The sequence below is a fragment of the Bombina bombina genome, chromosome 7 (assembly GCF_027579735.1).
Source record: "Bombina bombina isolate aBomBom1 chromosome 7, aBomBom1.pri, whole genome shotgun sequence".
NCBI lineage: Eukaryota > Metazoa > Chordata > Amphibia > Anura > Bombinatoridae > Bombina > Bombina bombina.
Window position 1 is genome coordinate 590,176,915 of NC_069505.1, and position 19,017 is coordinate 590,195,931.

At 42.4% G+C, this 19,017-nt stretch overlaps 1 protein-coding gene across 1 annotated transcript in view; it reads left to right on the forward strand.

The window, feature by feature from the left end:
• The window catches only part of MSH5 (mutS homolog 5), an 819,710-nt gene that overhangs the window by 33,919 nt on the left and 766,774 nt on the right, over positions 1-19,017 (forward strand). The window contains exon 3 of the mRNA XM_053689613.1: positions 14,772-14,895. Coding sequence (XP_053545588.1) covers positions 14,772-14,895 — 124 coding nt within the window. The remainder of the gene's footprint in view (positions 1-14,771; positions 14,896-19,017) is intronic.

Here is a 19,017-nt window from a genome sequence, read left to right on the forward strand (position 1 = left end):
TTATGGCGCTTAAAGATTTATCTCCAGGGGATTCTCTGACTGAAAAGAGGGAGATTATGCCATCTAACTCTCCCCATGTGTCAGAACCCATAACTCCCGCGCAAGTGACGCCAAGTACATCTAGCGCGTCTAATTCTTTTACCTTACAGGACATGGCGGCAGTTATGAATGCTACCCTCACAGAGGTATTCTCCAAACTGCCAGGGCTACAAGGAAAGCGAGACAGCTCTGGGGCTAGAACTAATACAGAGCTTTCTGACGCTTTATTGCCTGTGTCCGATATACCCTCACAATACTCAGAAGCCGAGGCAGGTGAGCCTCTATCTGTGGGTGACATTTCAGACTCAGGGAAGGCGTTACTTCATTCTGATTCTGAGATGACAGCGTTTAAATTTAAGCTTGAACACCTCCGCTTATTGCTTAGGGAGGTTTTAGCGACTCTGGATGACTGTGACCCCATTGTGGTTCCAGAGAAATTGTGTAAAATGGACAAATACTTTGCAGTGCCTGTTTACACTGATGTTTTTCCAGTCCCTAAGAGGTTTTCGGAAATTATTACTAAGGAATGGGATAGACCAGGTGTGCCGTTCTCTCCCCCTCCTGCTTTCAAAAAGATGTTTCCCATAGATGCCACCATACGGGACTTGTGGCAGACGGTTCTTAAGGTGGAGGGAGCAGTCTCTACCCTAGCTAAGCGTACAACTATCCCCGTCGAGGACAGTTGTGCTTTCCTAGATCCTATGGATAAAAAATTGGAGGGTCTCCTTAAGACAATTGTTATACATTAAGGTTTTATTCTCCAGCCTCTTGCATGCATTGCCCCAGTTACTGCTGCAGCGGCCTTTTGGTTTGAGTCTCTTGAGGAGGCTCTACAGGTGGAGACCCCGTTAGACGATATCCTAGACAGGATTAAAGCTCTTAAGTTAGCTAACTCCTTTATTTCTGACGCCATTTTTCATTTAGCCAAGCTAACGGCTAAGAATTCAGGTTTTGCCATTTTGGCGCGTAGAGCGCTATGGCTTAAGTCCTGGTCAGCAGACGTTACTTCAAAGTCTAAGCTTCTTAACATCCCCTTCAAGGGACAAACCCTATTCGGGCCCGGTCTGAAGGAGATCATTTCTGATATTACTGGAGGTAAAGGTCACACCCTTCCTCAGGATAGGTCCAATACGTTAAGGACCAAACAGAATAATTTTCATTCCTTTCGAAACTTCAAGAGTGGCGCAGCTTCAGTTTCCTCTAATGCAAAACAAGAGGGAAATTTCGCCCAGCCCAAACCAGTCTGGAGACCTAACCAGGCTTGGAACAAGGGGAAGCAGGCCAAAAAACCTGCTGCTGCCTCTAAGATAGCATGAAGGAGTAGCCCCCTATCCAGGACCGGATCTAGTGGGGGGCAGACTTTCTCTCTTCGCCCAGGCTTGGGCAAGAGACGGCCAGGATCCCTGGGCATTAGAGATTGTTTCCCAGGGATATCTTCTGGACTTCAAAGCTTCATCTCCAAAGGGGAGATTTCATCTCTCACAATTATCTGTAAACCAGATAAAGAGAGAGGCATTCTTACGTTGTGTTCAAGACCTACTGGTTATGGGAGTGATCCACCCAGTTCCAAGGGAGGAACAGGGGCAGGGCTTCTATTCAAATCTGTTTATAGTTCCCAAAAAAGAGGGAACTTTCAGACCAATCTTGGATCTCAAGATCCTAAACAAATTTCTCAGGGTCCCATCCTTCAAGATGGAGACTATCCGAACCATCCTCCCTATGATCCAGGAGGGTCAATATATGACTACCGTGGACTTAAAGGATGCTTATCTCCACATTCCGATTCACAGAGATCATCATCAGTTCCTCAGGTTCGCCTTCTTAGACAGGCATTACCAGTTTGTGGCTCTTCCCTTCGGGTTAGCCATGGCATCAATAATCTTTAAGAAGGTTCTAGGGTCCCTACTGGCGGTTCTAAGGCCACGGAGCATAGCGGTGGCTCCTTACCTAGACGACATTCTGATACAGGCGTCAACTTTTCAAATCGCCAAGTCCCATACGGACATTGTTCTGGCCTTTCTGAGGTCTCACGGGTGGAAGGTAAACGAAGAAAACGGTTCTCTCTCCCCTCTCACAAGAGTTTCCTTCCTAGGAACACTGATAGATTCAGTAGAAATGAAAATTTTTCTGACAGAGGTCAGGTTATCAAAGCTTCTAACTTCCTGCTGTGCTCTTCATTCCACTTCTCGGCCGTCAGTGGCTCAGTGTATGGAAGTAATCGGCCTAATGGTAGCGGCAATGGACATAGTTCCGTTTGCCCGCCTACATCTCAGACCACTGCAACTTTGCATGCTCAATCAGTGGAATGGGGACTACACAGATTTGTCCCCTTTACTAAATCTGGATCAAGAGACCAGGGATTCTCTTCTCTGGTGGTTATCTCGGGTCCATCTGTCCAGGGGAATGAGTTTCCGAAGGCCAGAGTGGACTATAGTGACGACAGATGCCAGCCTTCTGGGCTGGGGCGCAGTCTGGAACTCCCTGAAGGCTCAGGGTTCGTGGACTCAGGAGGAAGCCCTCCTTCCGATAAACATTCTGGAACTGCGAGTGATATTCAATGCTCTTCAGGCTTGGCCTCAACTAGCTGCAGTCAGGTTCATCAGATTTCAGTCGGACAATATCACGACTGTAGCCTATATCAACCATCAGGGGGGAACAAGAAGCCCCCTTGCAATGTTGGAGGTTTCAAAGATAATTCTATGGGCAGAGGTTCACTCTTGCCATCTCTCAGCTATCCATATCCCAGGAGTAGAGAACTGGGAGGCGGATTTTCTAAGTCGGCAGACTTTTCATCCGGGGGAGTGGGAGCTCTATCTGGAGGTATTTGCCCAGCTGATTCAACTATGGGCAAACCAGAACTGGATCTGATGGCGTCTCGTCAGAACGCCAAGCTTCCTTGTTACGGGTCCAGGTCAAGGGATCCCCAGGCAGCGCTGATAGATGCTCTAGCAGTGACCTGGTCCTTCAGCCTGGCTTATGTGTTCCCACCATTCCCTCTCCTCCCTCGTCTGATTGCCAAGATCAAGCAGGAGAGAGCTTCAGTGATTTTGATAGCACCTGCGTGGCCACGCAGGACCTGGTATGCAGATCTAGTGGACATGTCATCCCTTCCACCATGGACTCTGCCGCTGAGGCAGGACCTTCTACTCCAAGGTCCATTCAAACATCCAAATCTAATCTCTCTGTGGCTGACTGCTTGGAGATTGAACGTTTGATTTTATCAAAACGTGGTTTCTCCGAGTCGGTCATTGATATCTTAATTCAGGCTTGAAAGCCTGTCACCAGGAAAATCTATCATAAGATATGGTGTAAATATCTTCATTGGTGTGAATCCAAGGATTACTCATGGAGTAAAGTCAGGATTCCTAGGATATTATCCTTTCTCCAAGAAGGATTGGAGAAGGGATTGTCAGCTAGTTCCTTAAAGGGACAGATTCTGCTCTGTCTATTCTTCTGCACAAGCGTCTGGCAGATGTTCCAGACGTTCAAGCGTTTTGTCAGGCTTTAGTTAGAATCAAGCCTGTGTTTAAACCTGTTGCTCCGCCATGGAGTTTAAATTTAGTTCTTAAAGTTCTTCAAGGGGTTCCGTTTGAACCTCTGCATTCCATAGATATCAAGCTTTTATCTTGGAAAGTTCTGTTTTTGGTAGCTATCTCTTCGGCTCGAAGAGTTTCAGAGTTATCTGCCTTACAGTGTGATTCCCCTTATCTGATCTTCCATACAGATAAGGTAGTTTTGCGTACCAAACCTGGGTTTCTTCGTAAGGTGGTATCTAATAAGAATATCAATCAGGAGATTGTTGTTCCGTCACTGTGTCCTAATCCTTCTACAAAGAAGGAACGTCTATTACACAATCTTGACGTGGTTCGTGCTTTAAAGTTTTATTTACAAGCTACTAAGGATTTTCGTCAAACATCTGCATTGTTTGTTGTCTACTCTGGACAGATTAGAGGCCAAAAGGCTTCGGCATCTTCTCTTTCTTTTTGGCTGAGAAGCATAATCCGTTTTGCTTATGAGACTGCTGGACAGCAGCCTCCTGAAAGAATTACAGCTCATTCCACTAGAGCGGTAGCTTCCACATGGGCTTTTAAAAATGAGGCCTCTGTTGAACAGATTTGTAAGGCGGCGACTTGGTCTTCGCTTCATACTTTTTCTAAATTTTACAAATTTGATACTTTTGCTTCTTCGGAGGCTATTTTTTTGAGAAAGGTCTTACAGGCAGTGGTGCCTTCCGTTTAAGTGCCTGCCTTGTCCCTCCCTTCATCCGTGTCCTAAAGCTTTGGTATTGGTATCCCACAAGTAATGGATGAACCCGTAGACTGGATACACCTTACAAGAGAAAACAAAATTCATGCTTACCTGATAAATTTCTTTCTCTTGTGGTGTATCCAGTCCACGGTCTGCCCTGTCATTTTAAGGCAGGTGTTTTTTATTTTTAAACTACAGTCACCACTGCACCCTATAGTTTCTCCTTTTTTCTTACTTGTCTTCGGTCGAATGACTGGAGGTGGGGGTTAGGGGAGGAGCTATATAGACAGCTCTGCTGTGGGTGTCCTCTTGCAACTTCCTGTTGGGAAGGAGAATATCCCACAAGTAATGGATGAACCCGTGGACTGGATACACCACAAGAGAAAGAAATTTACCAGGTAAGCATAAATTTTGTTTTCAGCATTTGATTTTGCTTGTCGTATCCCTACCTATGTTGAACGTTTCTATACTTAAAGGTACATGAAACCCCAAATTTTTCTTTCATGATTCAAATAGAGCATACAATTTTAAACAACTTTTCAATTTACTTCTATTATTTAATTTGCTTTGTTCTATAGGTATCCTTTGTGGAAAAGCATATCTAGATAGGCGCAGGAGGTGGGAGCTAGCTGCTGATTGGTAACTGCACATATATGCCTCTTGTTATTGGCTTACCAATGTGTTCAGCTAGCTCCCAGTAGTGCATTGCTGTTCCTTCAATAAAGGATACCTTTATTAAGCAAAACTGTTAATAGATGTAAATTGGAAAGTTGTTTAGAATTTTTTTCTCTAGCTGAATCATAAAATATTTTTTGGGGTTTCATGTCTTAGCTATAGAGAAGAAAAAAAATACTCTCCCAGTGGGGCTAGGAGACATAAAAGTGAATTATTCTCTCTAAAGGCCTGATGATCAAGACATCATCAAGAACTCAAGTTTCTCAATTTGAAAGCTTGGAGATTGATTGCTTAAAGGACCACCCAATGCAGTAGAATTGCATAATTAACAATGGTATAATAAAAAGACAATGCAATAACACTTACTCTGAATTTCAAACAAGCAGTAGATTTTTTTTCAGACAATTTTTTTTTCCTCCCATTTAACGGCCCCCTGTATCATGTGACAGACATCAGCCAATCACAGACTAGTATACGTATACCCTGTGAGCTTGTGCACATGCTCAGTAGGATCTTGTTCCCCAGAAAGTGTGAACATAAAAAGACTGCGCAAAATTTAATAATGGAAGTAAATTGGAAAGTGTCTTAAAACTGCTGCTCTATCTGATTCATAAAAGTTTATTTTGAATTGTGTCCCTTTAAATTAAAACAAAGAGATTTTTCTGATGCTGTAGTTGAAACCTTATTTCCGACGTAGAAAGCCTGTTACACGATCTATCACAAGATTTGGAAAGTTTTCTTTCCTGGTGTGAAAATCTAAGTTTTAGCTGGCAGTCCTTTAGTATTCCTAGAATTCTTCCATTTTTACAAGATGACTTAGATAAAGGTTTATCTCCTGTCTTTATAGGAAGAAATATCTGATCTTTCTATGTTGTACCACAAGAAAATTGTTAAACTTCCTGACATTCTGTGCAATTTATGCTTTATGCTTACTTCGTAAATTAATTTGGTTCATGCTGATGAGAGTCCACAAGCCCTGCCCAGTTGTATATATTTTTTTTCTGGTGGCAGTTCTAGTTTGCACCTAATGCTCCCTGCTTTGTCCTTTCCTGTCTTTCTTCTCCTTGCTTTGCTATCTGTCAGACTGAGTTACCAGAGAGAATTTACTTTTAGCATCACATTTTCTTTGTTCTTTTGGTATTCTTTGTTGAAAGCTAAACCTAGGTAGGCTCCTATGCTAATTTCAAGCCCTTGAAGGCCGCCTCCTATCTATGCATTTTGACAGTTGTTTACAGCTAGAGGGCATTAGTTCACGTGTGCCATATAGATAACATTGTGCTCACGCCCGTGGAGTTACTTATGAGAGGGCACTGATTGGCTAAAATGCAAGTCTGTTAAAAGAACTGAAATTAGGAGGTAGTCTGCAGATTTAGGCCCGAATGCACATGTTTCCGCGTGAGTTTTCAGGCTCGCCGGAAACAGGAGTTAAGAAACAGTGGTTTGCTCCTTAACTCGTTCGCCACCTCTGAGGGGGTGGACAGCAATCCGCCTTATCAGATACGATTGGGTTGATTGACACACCCTGCTAGCGGGCAATCGAATGTGCAAAGGGCGGCATTGCACAAGCATTTCACTAGATATGCTTGTGCAATGATAAATGCCGACAGCGTATGCATTTATTGATGTGTGGCAGACATAATCTGCACATTGTTAAATCGGCTCCATAGATACAAGGTTATCACAGATGTAAAATGTGTATTAATATAACTGTGTTGGTTATGCAAAACTGGAGAATGGGTAATAAAGGGATTATCTATCTTTTTAAACATTAACATTTTTGGAGTAGACTGTCCCTTTAAAGCCACATGTAAGTTGCTAAACATTTTACTTTAAACTTAAAGGGACATGAAATCCCAAAATTTTCTTTCATGGTTTAGATAGAGAATACAATTTTTAACAACTTTCTAATTTACTGCTATTATCAAATTTGTTTCATTCTCTTGGTATCATTTGTTGAAGGAGCAGTAATGCACTACTGGTTTCTATCTGAACAAATGGGTGAGCCAAGGACAATCAGTATATTTATGCAGCCACCAATCAGCAGCTAAAACCTAGATTATTTGCTGCTATTGAGCTTTCCTAGATAAACCTTTCAGCAAAGGATAACGAGAGAAGGTAGCAAATTAAATAATAGAAGTAAACTGGAAAGTCGTTTAACATTGTATTCTCTATTTGAATCATGAAAGAAAATGTTAGGGTTTCATGTCCCTTTAAGATGTTTTAGTAAAAGAAACTGTTTGGATTTCTCTTGTTAAGTGTAGTCAGTCCACGGGTCATCCATTACTTATGGAATATATCTCTTCCTAACAGGAAGCTGCAAGAGGATCATCCAAGCAGAGCTGCTATATAGCTCCTCCCCTCACATGTCATATTCAGTCATTCTCTTGCAGCCCAACTATGCTATGGTCTTAGCAGACGTAACTAAGACCCACTGGCTGTTTCTCATCTGAGGGAAAAGTGAGGTAACTTCAGAGAAGGGGAATAGCATGCAGGGCCCCCCTGCAACAAACAGGTATGTGCAGTAATTTATTTTCTGAGGAATGGAATTGACTGAGAAAATACTGTTGATACCATTGTAAAGTAAGTACAGCCTTAAATGCAGCGATAGCGACTGGTATCAGGCTGATGTGTGTGTGTGTGCACTGAATGTATTTTCTAAGGAATGGAATTGACTCTGAAAATACTGTAAATACTGAAATAATGTATGAGCCTTAACTGCAGTAAAAGCGACTGGTAGCAGGCTTGTAAATAATAATACATAACTTTTAAATGTATGTTTAAAACGTTTTACTGGCTTGTTAATCGTTTTTGTGAGGTACTTGGTGATAAAACTTATTAGGGCATGATTTTTACCACATGGCCATTTTTGTTTTCTGCATAGAAACAGTTTCTGAGCTTTCCCACTGTTGTAATCTGAGTGGGAGGGGCCTATTTTAGCGCTTTTTTGGCGCAGTAAAAATTCAGTCACAATCTGTCTACTTCATCCTCCATGATCCAGATCGTCTCTAGAGAGCTCAGGGGTCTTCAAAATCCATTTTGAGGGAGGTAATCAGTCACAGTAGTCCTGTGACAGTGTATTTGACTGTGAGAAAAACGTTAATTATATAATTGTTATCCGTTTTTGGGTACTAAGGGGTTAATCATCCATTTGCTGGTGGGTGCAATCCTTTGCTAACTTAATACATTTACTGTGAAAATTTGGTTACTATAACTATTTTTGATCATTGTTATTTCAACTGTGTCAGTTTTTCTGTGCTTCTTAAAGGCACAGTAACGTTTTTATATTGCTTGTAAATTAATTTTGAAAAGTATTTCCAAGTTTGCTAGTCTCATTGCTAGTTTGTTTAAACATGTCTGACTCAGATGAATCTCTTTGTTCACTATGTTTAAAGGCCAATGTGGAGCCCAATAGAAATTTGTGTACCAATTGCATTGATGCTACTTTGAATAAAAGTCAATCTTTACATGTAAAGAAATTATCACCAGACGATGAGGGGGAAGTTATGCCGACTAACTCTCCTCACGTGTCAGTACCTGCGCCTCCCGCTCAGGAGGTGCGTGATTTTGTGGCGCCAAGTACATCAGGGAGGCCCTTACAAATCACTTTGCAAGACATGGCTACTGTTATGACAGAAGTATTATCTAAGTTGCCAGATTTAAGAGGCAAGCGCGATAGCTCTGGGTTAAGGGTAGAGCGCGCGGATGAGACGAGAGCCATGTCAGATACTGCGTCACAGTTTGCAGAACGTGAGGACGGAGAGCTTCATTCTGTGGGTGACGGATCTGATCCAGGGAGACTGGATTCAGAGATTTCCAATTTTAAATTTAAGCTAGAGAACCTCCGCACTTTGCTAGGGGAGGTATTAGCGGCTCTGAATGATTGTAACACGGTTGCAATTCCAGAGAAATTATGTAGGTTGGATAAATACTATGCAGTACCGGTGTATACTGACGTATTTCCTATACCAAAAAGGCTTACAGAGATTATTAGCAAGGAGTGGGATAGACCTGGTGTGCCTTTTACCCCCCCTCCCATATTCAGGAAAATGTTTCCTATTGACGCCACCACACGAGACTTATGGCAGACGGTCCCTAAGGTGGAGGGAGCAGTTTCTACTTTAGCTAAGCGTACCACTATCCCGGTGGAGGATAGTTGTGCCTTTTCAGATCCAATGGATAAAAAATTAGAGGGTTACCTTAAGAAAATGTTTGTTCAACAAGGTTTTATTTTACAGCCCCTTGCATGCATTGCGCCTGTCACTGCTGCGGCAGCATTCTGGTTTGAGTCTCTGGAAGAGGCCATTCGCTCAGCTCCATTGGATGAAATAATGAACAAGCTTAAAACACTTAAGCTAGCTAACGCATTTGTTTCTGATGCCGTTGTGCATTTAACCAAACTTACGGCTAAGAACTCCGGTTTCGCCATCCAAGCGCGCAGAGCGCTATGGCTTAAATCCTGGTCAGCTGACGTGACTTCTAAATCTAAATTGCTTAATATTCCTTTCAAAGGGCAGACCTTATTCGGGCCCGGCTTGAAAGAAATTATTGCTGACATTACGGGAGGTAAGGGCCATGCCCTACCTCAGGACAGGGCCAAATCAAAGGCCAAACAGTCTAATTTTCGTGCCTTTCGTAACTTCAAGGCAGGAGCAGTATCAACTTCCTCCGCTCCAAAACAGGAAGGAGCTGTTGCTCGTTACAGGCAGGGCTGGAAAGTTAACCAGTCCTGGAACAGGGGCAAGCAGGCCAAGAAACCTGCTGCCTCCCCCAAGACAGCATGAAGAGAGGGTCCCCTATCCGGAAACGGATTTAGTGGGGGGCAGACTTTCTCTCTTCGCCCAGGCTTGGGCAAGAGATGTCCAGGATCCCTGGGCGTTGGAGATCATATCCCAGGGATATCTCCTAGACTTCAAAACTTCTCCTCCACGAGGGAGATTTCATCTTTCAAGGTTATCAGCAAACCAAATAAAGAAAGAGGCGTTTCTACGCTGTGTACAAGACCTCTTACTAATGGGGGTAATCCACCCAGTTCCGCGGACGGAACACGGGCAGGGATTCTATTCAAATCTATTTGTGGTTCCCAAAAAAGAGGGAACCTTCAGACCAATCTTGGACTTAAAAATCCTAAACAAATTTCTAAGAGTTCCATCATTCAAAATGGAAACTATTCGAACCATCCTTCCCATGATCCAAGAGGGTCAGTACATGACCACGGTGGATTTAAAGGATGCCTACCTTCACATACCGATTCACAAGGACCATTACCGGTATTTGAGATTTGCCTTCCTAGACAGGCATTACCAGTTTGTAGCTCTTCCCTTCGGATTAGCTACGGCTCCAAGAATCTTTACAAAAATTCTAGGATCACTTCTGGCGGTACTAAGACCGCGAGGCATAGCGGTGACTCCGTACCTAGACGACATTCTGATACAAGCGTCAAGTTTTCAAACTGCCAAGTCTCATACAGAGATAGTTCTGGCATTTCTGAGGTCGCATGGGTGGAACGTGGAAAAGAGTTCTCTATTACCACTTATAAGAGTTCCCTTTCTAGGGACTCTTATAGATTCTGTAAAGATGAAAATTTACCTGACAGAGGCCAGGTTATTAAAACTTCTAAATGCTTGCCGTGTCCTTCACTCCATTCCACACCCGTCAGTAGCTCAGTGCATGGAAGTAATCGGCTTAATGGTAGCGGCAATGGACATAGTACCATTTGCGCGCCTGCATCTCAGACCGCTGCAATTGTGCATGCTAAGTCAGTGGAACGGGGATTATTCAGATTTGTCCCCCCTACTAAATCTGGATCAAGAGACCAGAGATTCTCTTCTATGGTGGCTTTCTCGGCCACATCTGTCCAAGGGGATGACCTTTCGCAGGCCAGATTGGACGATTGTAACAACAGACGCCAGCCTTCTAGGCTGGGGAGCAGTCTGGAATTCCCTGAAAGCTCAGGGATTATGGACTCAGGAGGAGAAACTCCTTCCAATAAATATTCTGGAGTTAAGAGCAATATTCAATGCTCTCCTAGCTTGGCCTCAGTTAGCAACTCTGAGGTTCATCAGATTTCAGTCGGACAACATCACGACTGTGGCTTACATCAACCATCAAGGGGGAACCAGAAGTTCCCTAGCGATGTTGGAAGTCTCAAAGATAATTCGCTGGGCAGAGTCTCACTCTTGCCACCTGTCAGCGATCTACATCCCAGGCGTGGAGAACTGGGAGGCGGATTTTCTAAGTCGCCAGACTTTTCATCCGGGAGAGTGGGAACTTCATACGGTGGTCTTTGCTCAACTGATTCGTCGTTGGGGCAAACCAGATCTGGATCTCATGGCGTCTCGTCAGAACGCCAAGCTTCCTTGTTACGGATCCAGGTCCAGGGACCCGGGAGCGGTGCTGATAGATTCTCTGACAGCCCCTTGGGTCTTCAACATGGCTTATGTGTTTCCACCATTCCCAATGCTTCCTCGTTTGATTGCCAAGATCAAACAGGAGAGAGCTTCGGTGATTCTGATAGCGCCTGCGTGGCCACGCAGGACCTGGTATGCAGACCTAGTGGACATGTCGTCCTGTCCACCGTGGTCTCTGCCTCTGAGACAGGACCTTCTAATTCAGGGTCCATTCAAACATCCAAATCTAATTTCTCTGAGGCTGACTGCATGGAGATTGAACGCTTGATTCTATCAAAGCGTGGTTTCTCGGAGTCGGTTATTGATACCTTAATACAGGCTAGGAAGCCTGTTACCAGAAAAATTTACCATAAAATATGGCGTAAATATTTACATTGGTGCGAATCCAAGAGTTACTCATGGAGTAAGGTTAGGATTCCTAGGATATTGTCCTTTCTACAAGAGGGTTTAGAAAAGGGCTTATCTACTAGTTCGTTAAAGGGACAGATTTCTGCTCTGTCTATTCTTCTACACAAATGTCTGGCAGAAGTTCCAGACGTTCAGGCTTTTTGTCAGGCTTTAGCTAGGATTAAGCCTGTGTTTAAGTCTGTTGCTCCGCCGTGGAGCTTAAACTTAGTTCTTAATGTTCTGCAAGGCGTTCCATTTGAACCCCTTCATTCCATTGATATCAAGCTGTTATCCTGGAAGGTTCTGTTTTTGATGGCTATTTCCTCGGCTTGAAGAGTCTCTGAGTTATCTGCCTTACATTGTGATTCTCCTTATCTGATTTTTCATTCAGACAAGGTAGTTCTGCGTACTAAACCTGGGTTCTAACCTAAGGTAGTTACTAACAGGAATATCAATCAAGAGATTGTTGTTCCATCACTGTGTCCTAACCCTTCTTCAAAGAAGGAACGACTTTTGCATAATCTGGACGTAGTCCGTGCCCTGAAGTTCTATTTGCAGGCAACTAAAGATTTTCGTCAAACTTCTTCCCTGTTTGTCGTTTACTCTGGACAGAGAAGAGGTCAAAAGGCTTTGGCTACCTCTCTCTCTTTTTGGCTTCGTAGCATAATACGTTTAGCCTATGAGACTGCTGGACAGCAGCCTCCTGAAAGGATTACAGCTCATTCTACTAGAGCTGTGGCTTCCACCTGGGCCTTTAAAAATGAGGCCTCTGTTGAACAGATTTGCAAGGCTGCAACTTGGTCTTCACTTCACACTTTTTCAAAATTTTACAAATTTGACACTTTTGCTTCTTCGGAGGCTATTTTTGGGAGAAAGGTACTTCAGGCAGTGGTTCCTTCTGTTTAATGTTCCTGCCTTGTCCCTCCCTTCATCCGTGTACTTTAGCTTTGGTATTGGTATTCCATAAGTAATGGATGACCCGTGGACTGACTACACTTAACAAGAGAAAACATAATTTATGCTTACCTGATAAATTTATTTCTCTTGTAGTGTAGTCAGTCCACGGCCCGCTCTGTCTTTAAGGCAGATCTAAATTTTAATTAAACTCCAGTCACCACTGCACCCTATGGTTTCTCCTTTCTCGTCTGGTTTTGGTCGAATGACTGAATATGACATGTGAGGGGAGGAGCTATATAGCAGCTCTGCTTGGGTGATCCTCTTGCAGCTTCCTGTTAGGAAGAGATATATTCCATAAGTAATGGATGACCCGTGGACTGACTACACTACAAGAGAAATAAATTTATCAGGTAAGCATAAATTATGTTTTTATCAGTTTGAAAAAAGATGCATTTGTGGGGTTGAAAAGAGTAATTTTAAGAAGTAGTCAAAGCTGTTCTCTGTAGATATAAGCCATTATTATTTTTACGCTAATGTATAATACAGATAGTTTTCTTAAAATGGAAGACTCCTAGGGGCTGATTTATCAAATGCCGAATGGCCCCTGATGTCCCTGTTCCTGCACGAGCCTTCAGGCTCGTCGGAAACAGCAGTTATGAAGCAACAGTCTTAAGACCGCTGCTCCATAAATGATCTGCTGCCTCTGAGGCTGGGGACATCAATCTGCCCGATGCTATACGATCGGGCTGTTTGACACCTCCTGCTAGTGGCCGATTGGCCGCAAATCTGCAGGGGGCGGCATTGCACAAGCAGTTCTGGTGAACTGCTTGTGCAATGTTAAATGCCGACAGCATACGCTGTCGGCATTCATCGATGTCTGTCGGACATGACCTTCTGAGTGGATCATGTCGGACAGACCGATGATATATCGGCCCTTAAGTCTGTAAAAATAGAAAACATTGTCATTGCCCAACATTTGTGTGTCCCTAGTTAAAGGGGCATGAAACCCAAATATGTTCTTTCATGATTCAGATAAAGAATATAAAACTTTCTAATTTACTTCTATTATATAATTTGTTTCTTTCTCTTGGTATCATTTGTTGAAGGAGCAGCAATGCACTACTGGTTTTTAACCGACAACATGGGTGAGCCAATGACAATCGGTATAAATATGCAGCCACCAATCAGCAGCTAGAACCTAGGTTATTTGCTGCTCCTGAGCTTACCTAGATAAACCTTTCAGCAAAGGATAACAAGAGAAGGAAGCAAATTAAAAAATAGAAGTAAATTGGAAAGTTGTTTAAAAATTGTATGTTATTTCTGGATAATGAAAGAAATTTTTTGGGTTTCACGTCCCTTTAACTTCTTAAGAGTTTTAATTCATTCAATGATTTATGTCTGATTAAATATCATGAAGGGGATCTTTTATATGATGTCAACTAGGTCTTAGCTTAATTCTATAACAAATGGACATAAATTACTGAATAAATATCTGATTTCTATATTAAAGCAATGAAAAACAACAACTTAGTAGGGTTATGGAAATAGCAGAATATTCTGCCTCACCAACTTAAAACGTCAGCAGACGCCATTGTTTAAAGGGACAGGAAACCCCAAAATTTTATTTTAGGATTCAGATAGAACGTACAATTTTAAACAACTCTTCCATTTACTTCTATTATCAAATTTGCTTCATTCTCTTGTTATCCTTTGCTGAAGGAACAGCATTGCTCTACTGAACGCATCTAGTTAGCCAATCACAAGAGACAAATGTGTGCAGGCACCAATCAGCAGCTAGCTCCCACTAGTGTAGGATATGTGCATATTCTTTTTCAACAAGGGATACCAGGAGAACAAAGCACATTTTAAAATAGAAGTGAATTTAAAAGTGTCTTAAAATGACCAGCTCTATCTGAATCATGCAAGTTTAATTTTGACTTTCCTACTATCCCTTTAAACATTAGTAATCTCTTGACATCTGATGTAGGCAACAGCCTTATATTTGTGGTCTCTTATAAATATGGTGAGGGACAGTGCCTTCTTCTAGTGCCTTTTTTAATTAAAAAACTATTTAAAATATGTTAATTTACAAAACAATGTATTATGCATCTATTACAGATATACATGAGTGTTCTGTGGCATGCCGGAACACTGGCTGTATCACACTACAACTCTGTAGACTGCTCTGCTCACTTCATCCGAGATATTCCAGACAACAGTCAGCTAAAACTGCTCAACAGAGGTAAGGTAGAGTGGACCAAATAAAGGGCAGTGTACCTTTACTATGTTTCCAATGACTTGTTATCGCTCTCTCTCTCTTTCTCTCTCTCATTTCTTTCTTTCTCTCTATCTCTCTCTCATTTCTCTCTCTCTCTAATTTCTGTATTTTCTTTCTCCTACATTGGTGTATCCGGTCCACGGCTTCATCCTTACTTGTGGGATATTCTCAATCCCTACAGGAAGTGGCAAAGAGAGCACACAGCAGAGCTGTCCATATAGCTCCCCTCAGGCTCCGCCTCCCAGTCATTCTCTTTGCCGCTCTAACTAGTAGCATCTCCACGGGGTGGTAAAGAGTATGTGGTGTTAGTTGTAGTTTTTTATTTCTTCTATCAAGAGTTTATTTTAAAATAGTGCCGGCTTGTACTATTTACTCTGCAGCAGAAAGTGATGAAGATTTCTGCTGAGAGGAATATGAATGATTTCTCTTGTTAAGTGTATTCAGTCCACGGATCATCCATTACTTATGGGATATATTCCCTTCCCAACAGGAAGTTGCAAGAGGATCACCCCCAGCAGAGCTGCTATATAGCTCCTCCCCTCACATGTCATATCCAGTCATTCTCTTGCAACCCTCAACATAGATGGAGGTCGTGAGAGGAGTGTGGTGTTTTATACTTAATTATTTCTTCAATCAAAAGTTTGTTATTTTTAAATGGCACCGGAGTGTGCTGTTTTTTTCTCAGGCAGTATTTGGAAAAAGAATCTGCCTACGTTTTCTATGATCTTAGCAGAAGTAACTAAGATCCACTGGCTGTTCTCGCACATTCTGAGGAGTGGGGTAACTTCAGAAAGGGAATAGCGTGCGGGGTCTCCTGCAAATAAGGTATGTGCAGTAAAATATTTTTCTAAGGAATGGAATTGACTAAGAAAATACTGCTGATACCGAAGTAATGTAAGTAAAGCCTTAAATGCAGTGAAGCGACTGGTATCAGGCTGATTAATGTATGTGCAGTAAAGTAATTTTCTAAGGAATTGAATTTGACTAAGAAAATGCTGCTAATACTGAAGTAATGTAATAAGCCTTAAATGCAGTAGAAGTGACTGGTATCAGGCTTATCAATAGAGATACATACTCTTTTAAAAAAATGATGTTTAAAAACGTTTGCTGGCATGTTTAATCGTTTTCTCCTGTTAAGTGTGATCAGTCCACGGGTCATCATTACTTCTGGGATATTACTCCTCCCCAACAGGAAGTGCAAGAGGATTCACCCAGCAGAGCTGCCATATAGCTCCTCCCCTCTACGTCACTCCCAGTCATTCTCTTGCACCCAACGACTAGATAGGATGTGTGAGAGGACTATGGTGATTAAACTTAGTTTTATACCTTCAATCAAAAGTTTGTTATTTTATAATAGCACCGGAGTGTGTTATTCCTTCTCTGGTAGAATTTGAAGAAGAATCTACCTGAGTTTTTACTATGATTTTAGCCGGAGTAGTTAAGATCATATTGCTGTTTCTCGGCCATCTGAGGAGAGGTAAACTTCAGATCAGGGGACAGCGGGCAGATTAATCTGCAAAGAGGTATGTAGCAGTTTTTATTTTCTGACAATGGAATTGATGAGAAAATCCTGCCATACCGATATAATGTCATGTATGTATATTTTACACTTCAGTATTCTGGGGAATGGTACTTCACTGGAATTGCACTGTGTACATAAGACTTTAGCCTATTTTGCAGGGACTAGCAACAGGCTTTTTAATAACTCTTAATTTATGTTAAACGTTTTTTGCTGGAATGTAAAATCGTTTTCATTTGCTGAGGTACTGGGTGAATAAAATGTTTGGGCACTATTTTTCCACTTGGCAGTTGCTTGATCTAATTTCTGACAGTTTACTGATCTCTCTCACTGTTGTGTGTGAGGGGGAGGGGCCTTTTTTGGCGCTTTTGCTACGCATCAAAAAATTCAGTCAGAAGCTCATTGTATTTCCTGCATGATCCGGTTCATCTCTACAGAACTCAGGGGTCTTCAAAACTTGTTTTGAGGGAGGTAATCACTCACAGCAGAGCTGTGAGATTGTAGTTGACTGTGATAAAAAACGTTTATTCTGTAACTTTTTTTCTGCTATCAGGGTTAGTTATCCTTTGCTAATGGGAACAAACCTTTGCTAAGATTGTGTTTTTTACAAAGATTGATGCTATAACCTTTTCAGTTTATTAATTTTCAACTGTCATAAATCTTTCTGTGCTTCATATAGACACAGTACGTTTTCATATCATAGTATTTTACTTGAATAGTATTTCCAAGTTGCAAGTTTATTTGCTAGTGTGTTAAACATGTCTGATTCAGAGGAAGATATCTGTGCTATATGTGCTAATGCCAAAGTGGAGCCCAATAGAAATTTATGTACTAACTGTATTGATGCTACTTTAAATAAAAGTCAATCTGTACAAATTGAACACATTTCACCAAACAGCGAGGGGAGAGTTATGCCGACTAACTCGCCTCACGTGTCAGTACCTGCATCTCCCGCTCGGGAGGTGCGTGATATTGTGGCGCCCTGTACATCTGGGCGGCCATTACAAATAACATTACAGGATATGGCTACTGTTATGACTGAAGTTTTGGCTAAATTACCAGAACTAAGAGGCAAGCGTGATCACTCTGGGGTGAGAACAGAGTGCGCTGATAATGCTAGGGCCATGTCAGATACTGCGTCACAACTTGCAGAACATGAGGACGGAGAGCTTCTTTCTGCGGCTGACGGTTCTGATCCAAACAGATTGGATTCAGATATTTCAAATTTTAAATTTAAGCTGGAAAACCTCCGTGTATTACTAGGGGAGGTGTTAGCGGCTCTGAATGATTGTAACACAGTTGCAATACCAGAGAAAATGTGTAGGTTGGATAAATATTTTGCGGTACCAACGAGTACTGACGTTTTTCCTATACCTAAGAGACTAACCGAAATTGTTACTAAGGAGTGGGATAGACCCGGTGTGCCGTTCTCACCCCCTCCGATGTTTAGAAAGATGTTTCCAATAGACACCACCACAAGGGACTTATGGCAAACGGTCCCTAAGGTGGAGGGAGCAGTTTCTACTTTAGCTAAGCGTACCACTATCCCGGTGGAGGATAGCTGTGCCTTTTCAGATCCAATGGATAAAAAGTTAGAGGGTTACCTTAAGAAAATGTTTGTTCAACAAGGTTTTATATTGCAACCCCTTGCATGCATTGCGCCGGTCACGGCTGCGGCGGCATTCTGGTTTGAGTCTCTGGAAGAGACCATTAGTTCAGCTACTCTGGATGAGATTACGGACAAGCTTAGAGTCCTTAAGCTAGCTAATTCATTCATTTCGGAGGCCGTAGTACATTTAACTAAACTTACGGCTAAGAATTCCGGATTCGCCATTCAGGCGCACAGAGCACTGTGGCTAAAATCCTGGTCAGCTGATGTTACTTCTAAGTCTAAATTACTTAATATACCTTTCAAAGGGCAGACCTTATTTGGGCCCGGTTTGAAAGAAATTATCGCTGACATTACAGGAGGTAAAGGCCACACCCTGCCTCAAGATAGAGCCAAACCTAAGGCTAGACAGTCTAATTTTCGTTCCTTTCGGAATTTCAAAGCAGGAGCAGCATCAACTTCCTCTGCTCCAAAACAGGAAGGATCTGTTGCTCGCTACAGACAAGGCTGGAGACCTAACCAGTCCTGGAACAAGGGCAAGCAGGCCAGGAAACCTGCTGCTGCCCCTAAAACAGCATGATCGGATCTAGTGGGGGGCAGACTTTCTCTCTTCGCCCAGGCTTGGGCAAGAGATGTCCAGGATCCCTGGGCGTTAGAGATAATATCTCAGGGATACCTTCTGGACTTCAAATACTCTCCTCCAAGAGAGAGATTTCATCTGTCAAGGTTGTCAACAAACCAAACAAAGAAAAAAGCGTTTCTACGCTGCGTACAAGAGCTTTTGTTAATGGGAGTAATCCATCCATTTCCACGGTCGGAACAGGGACAAGGGTTTTACTCAAATCTGTTTGTGGTTCCCAAAAAAGAGGGAACTTTCAGACCAATCCTGGATTTAAAGATCCTAAACAAATTCCTAAGAGTTCCATCGTTCAAAATGGAGACTATTCGAACAATTTTA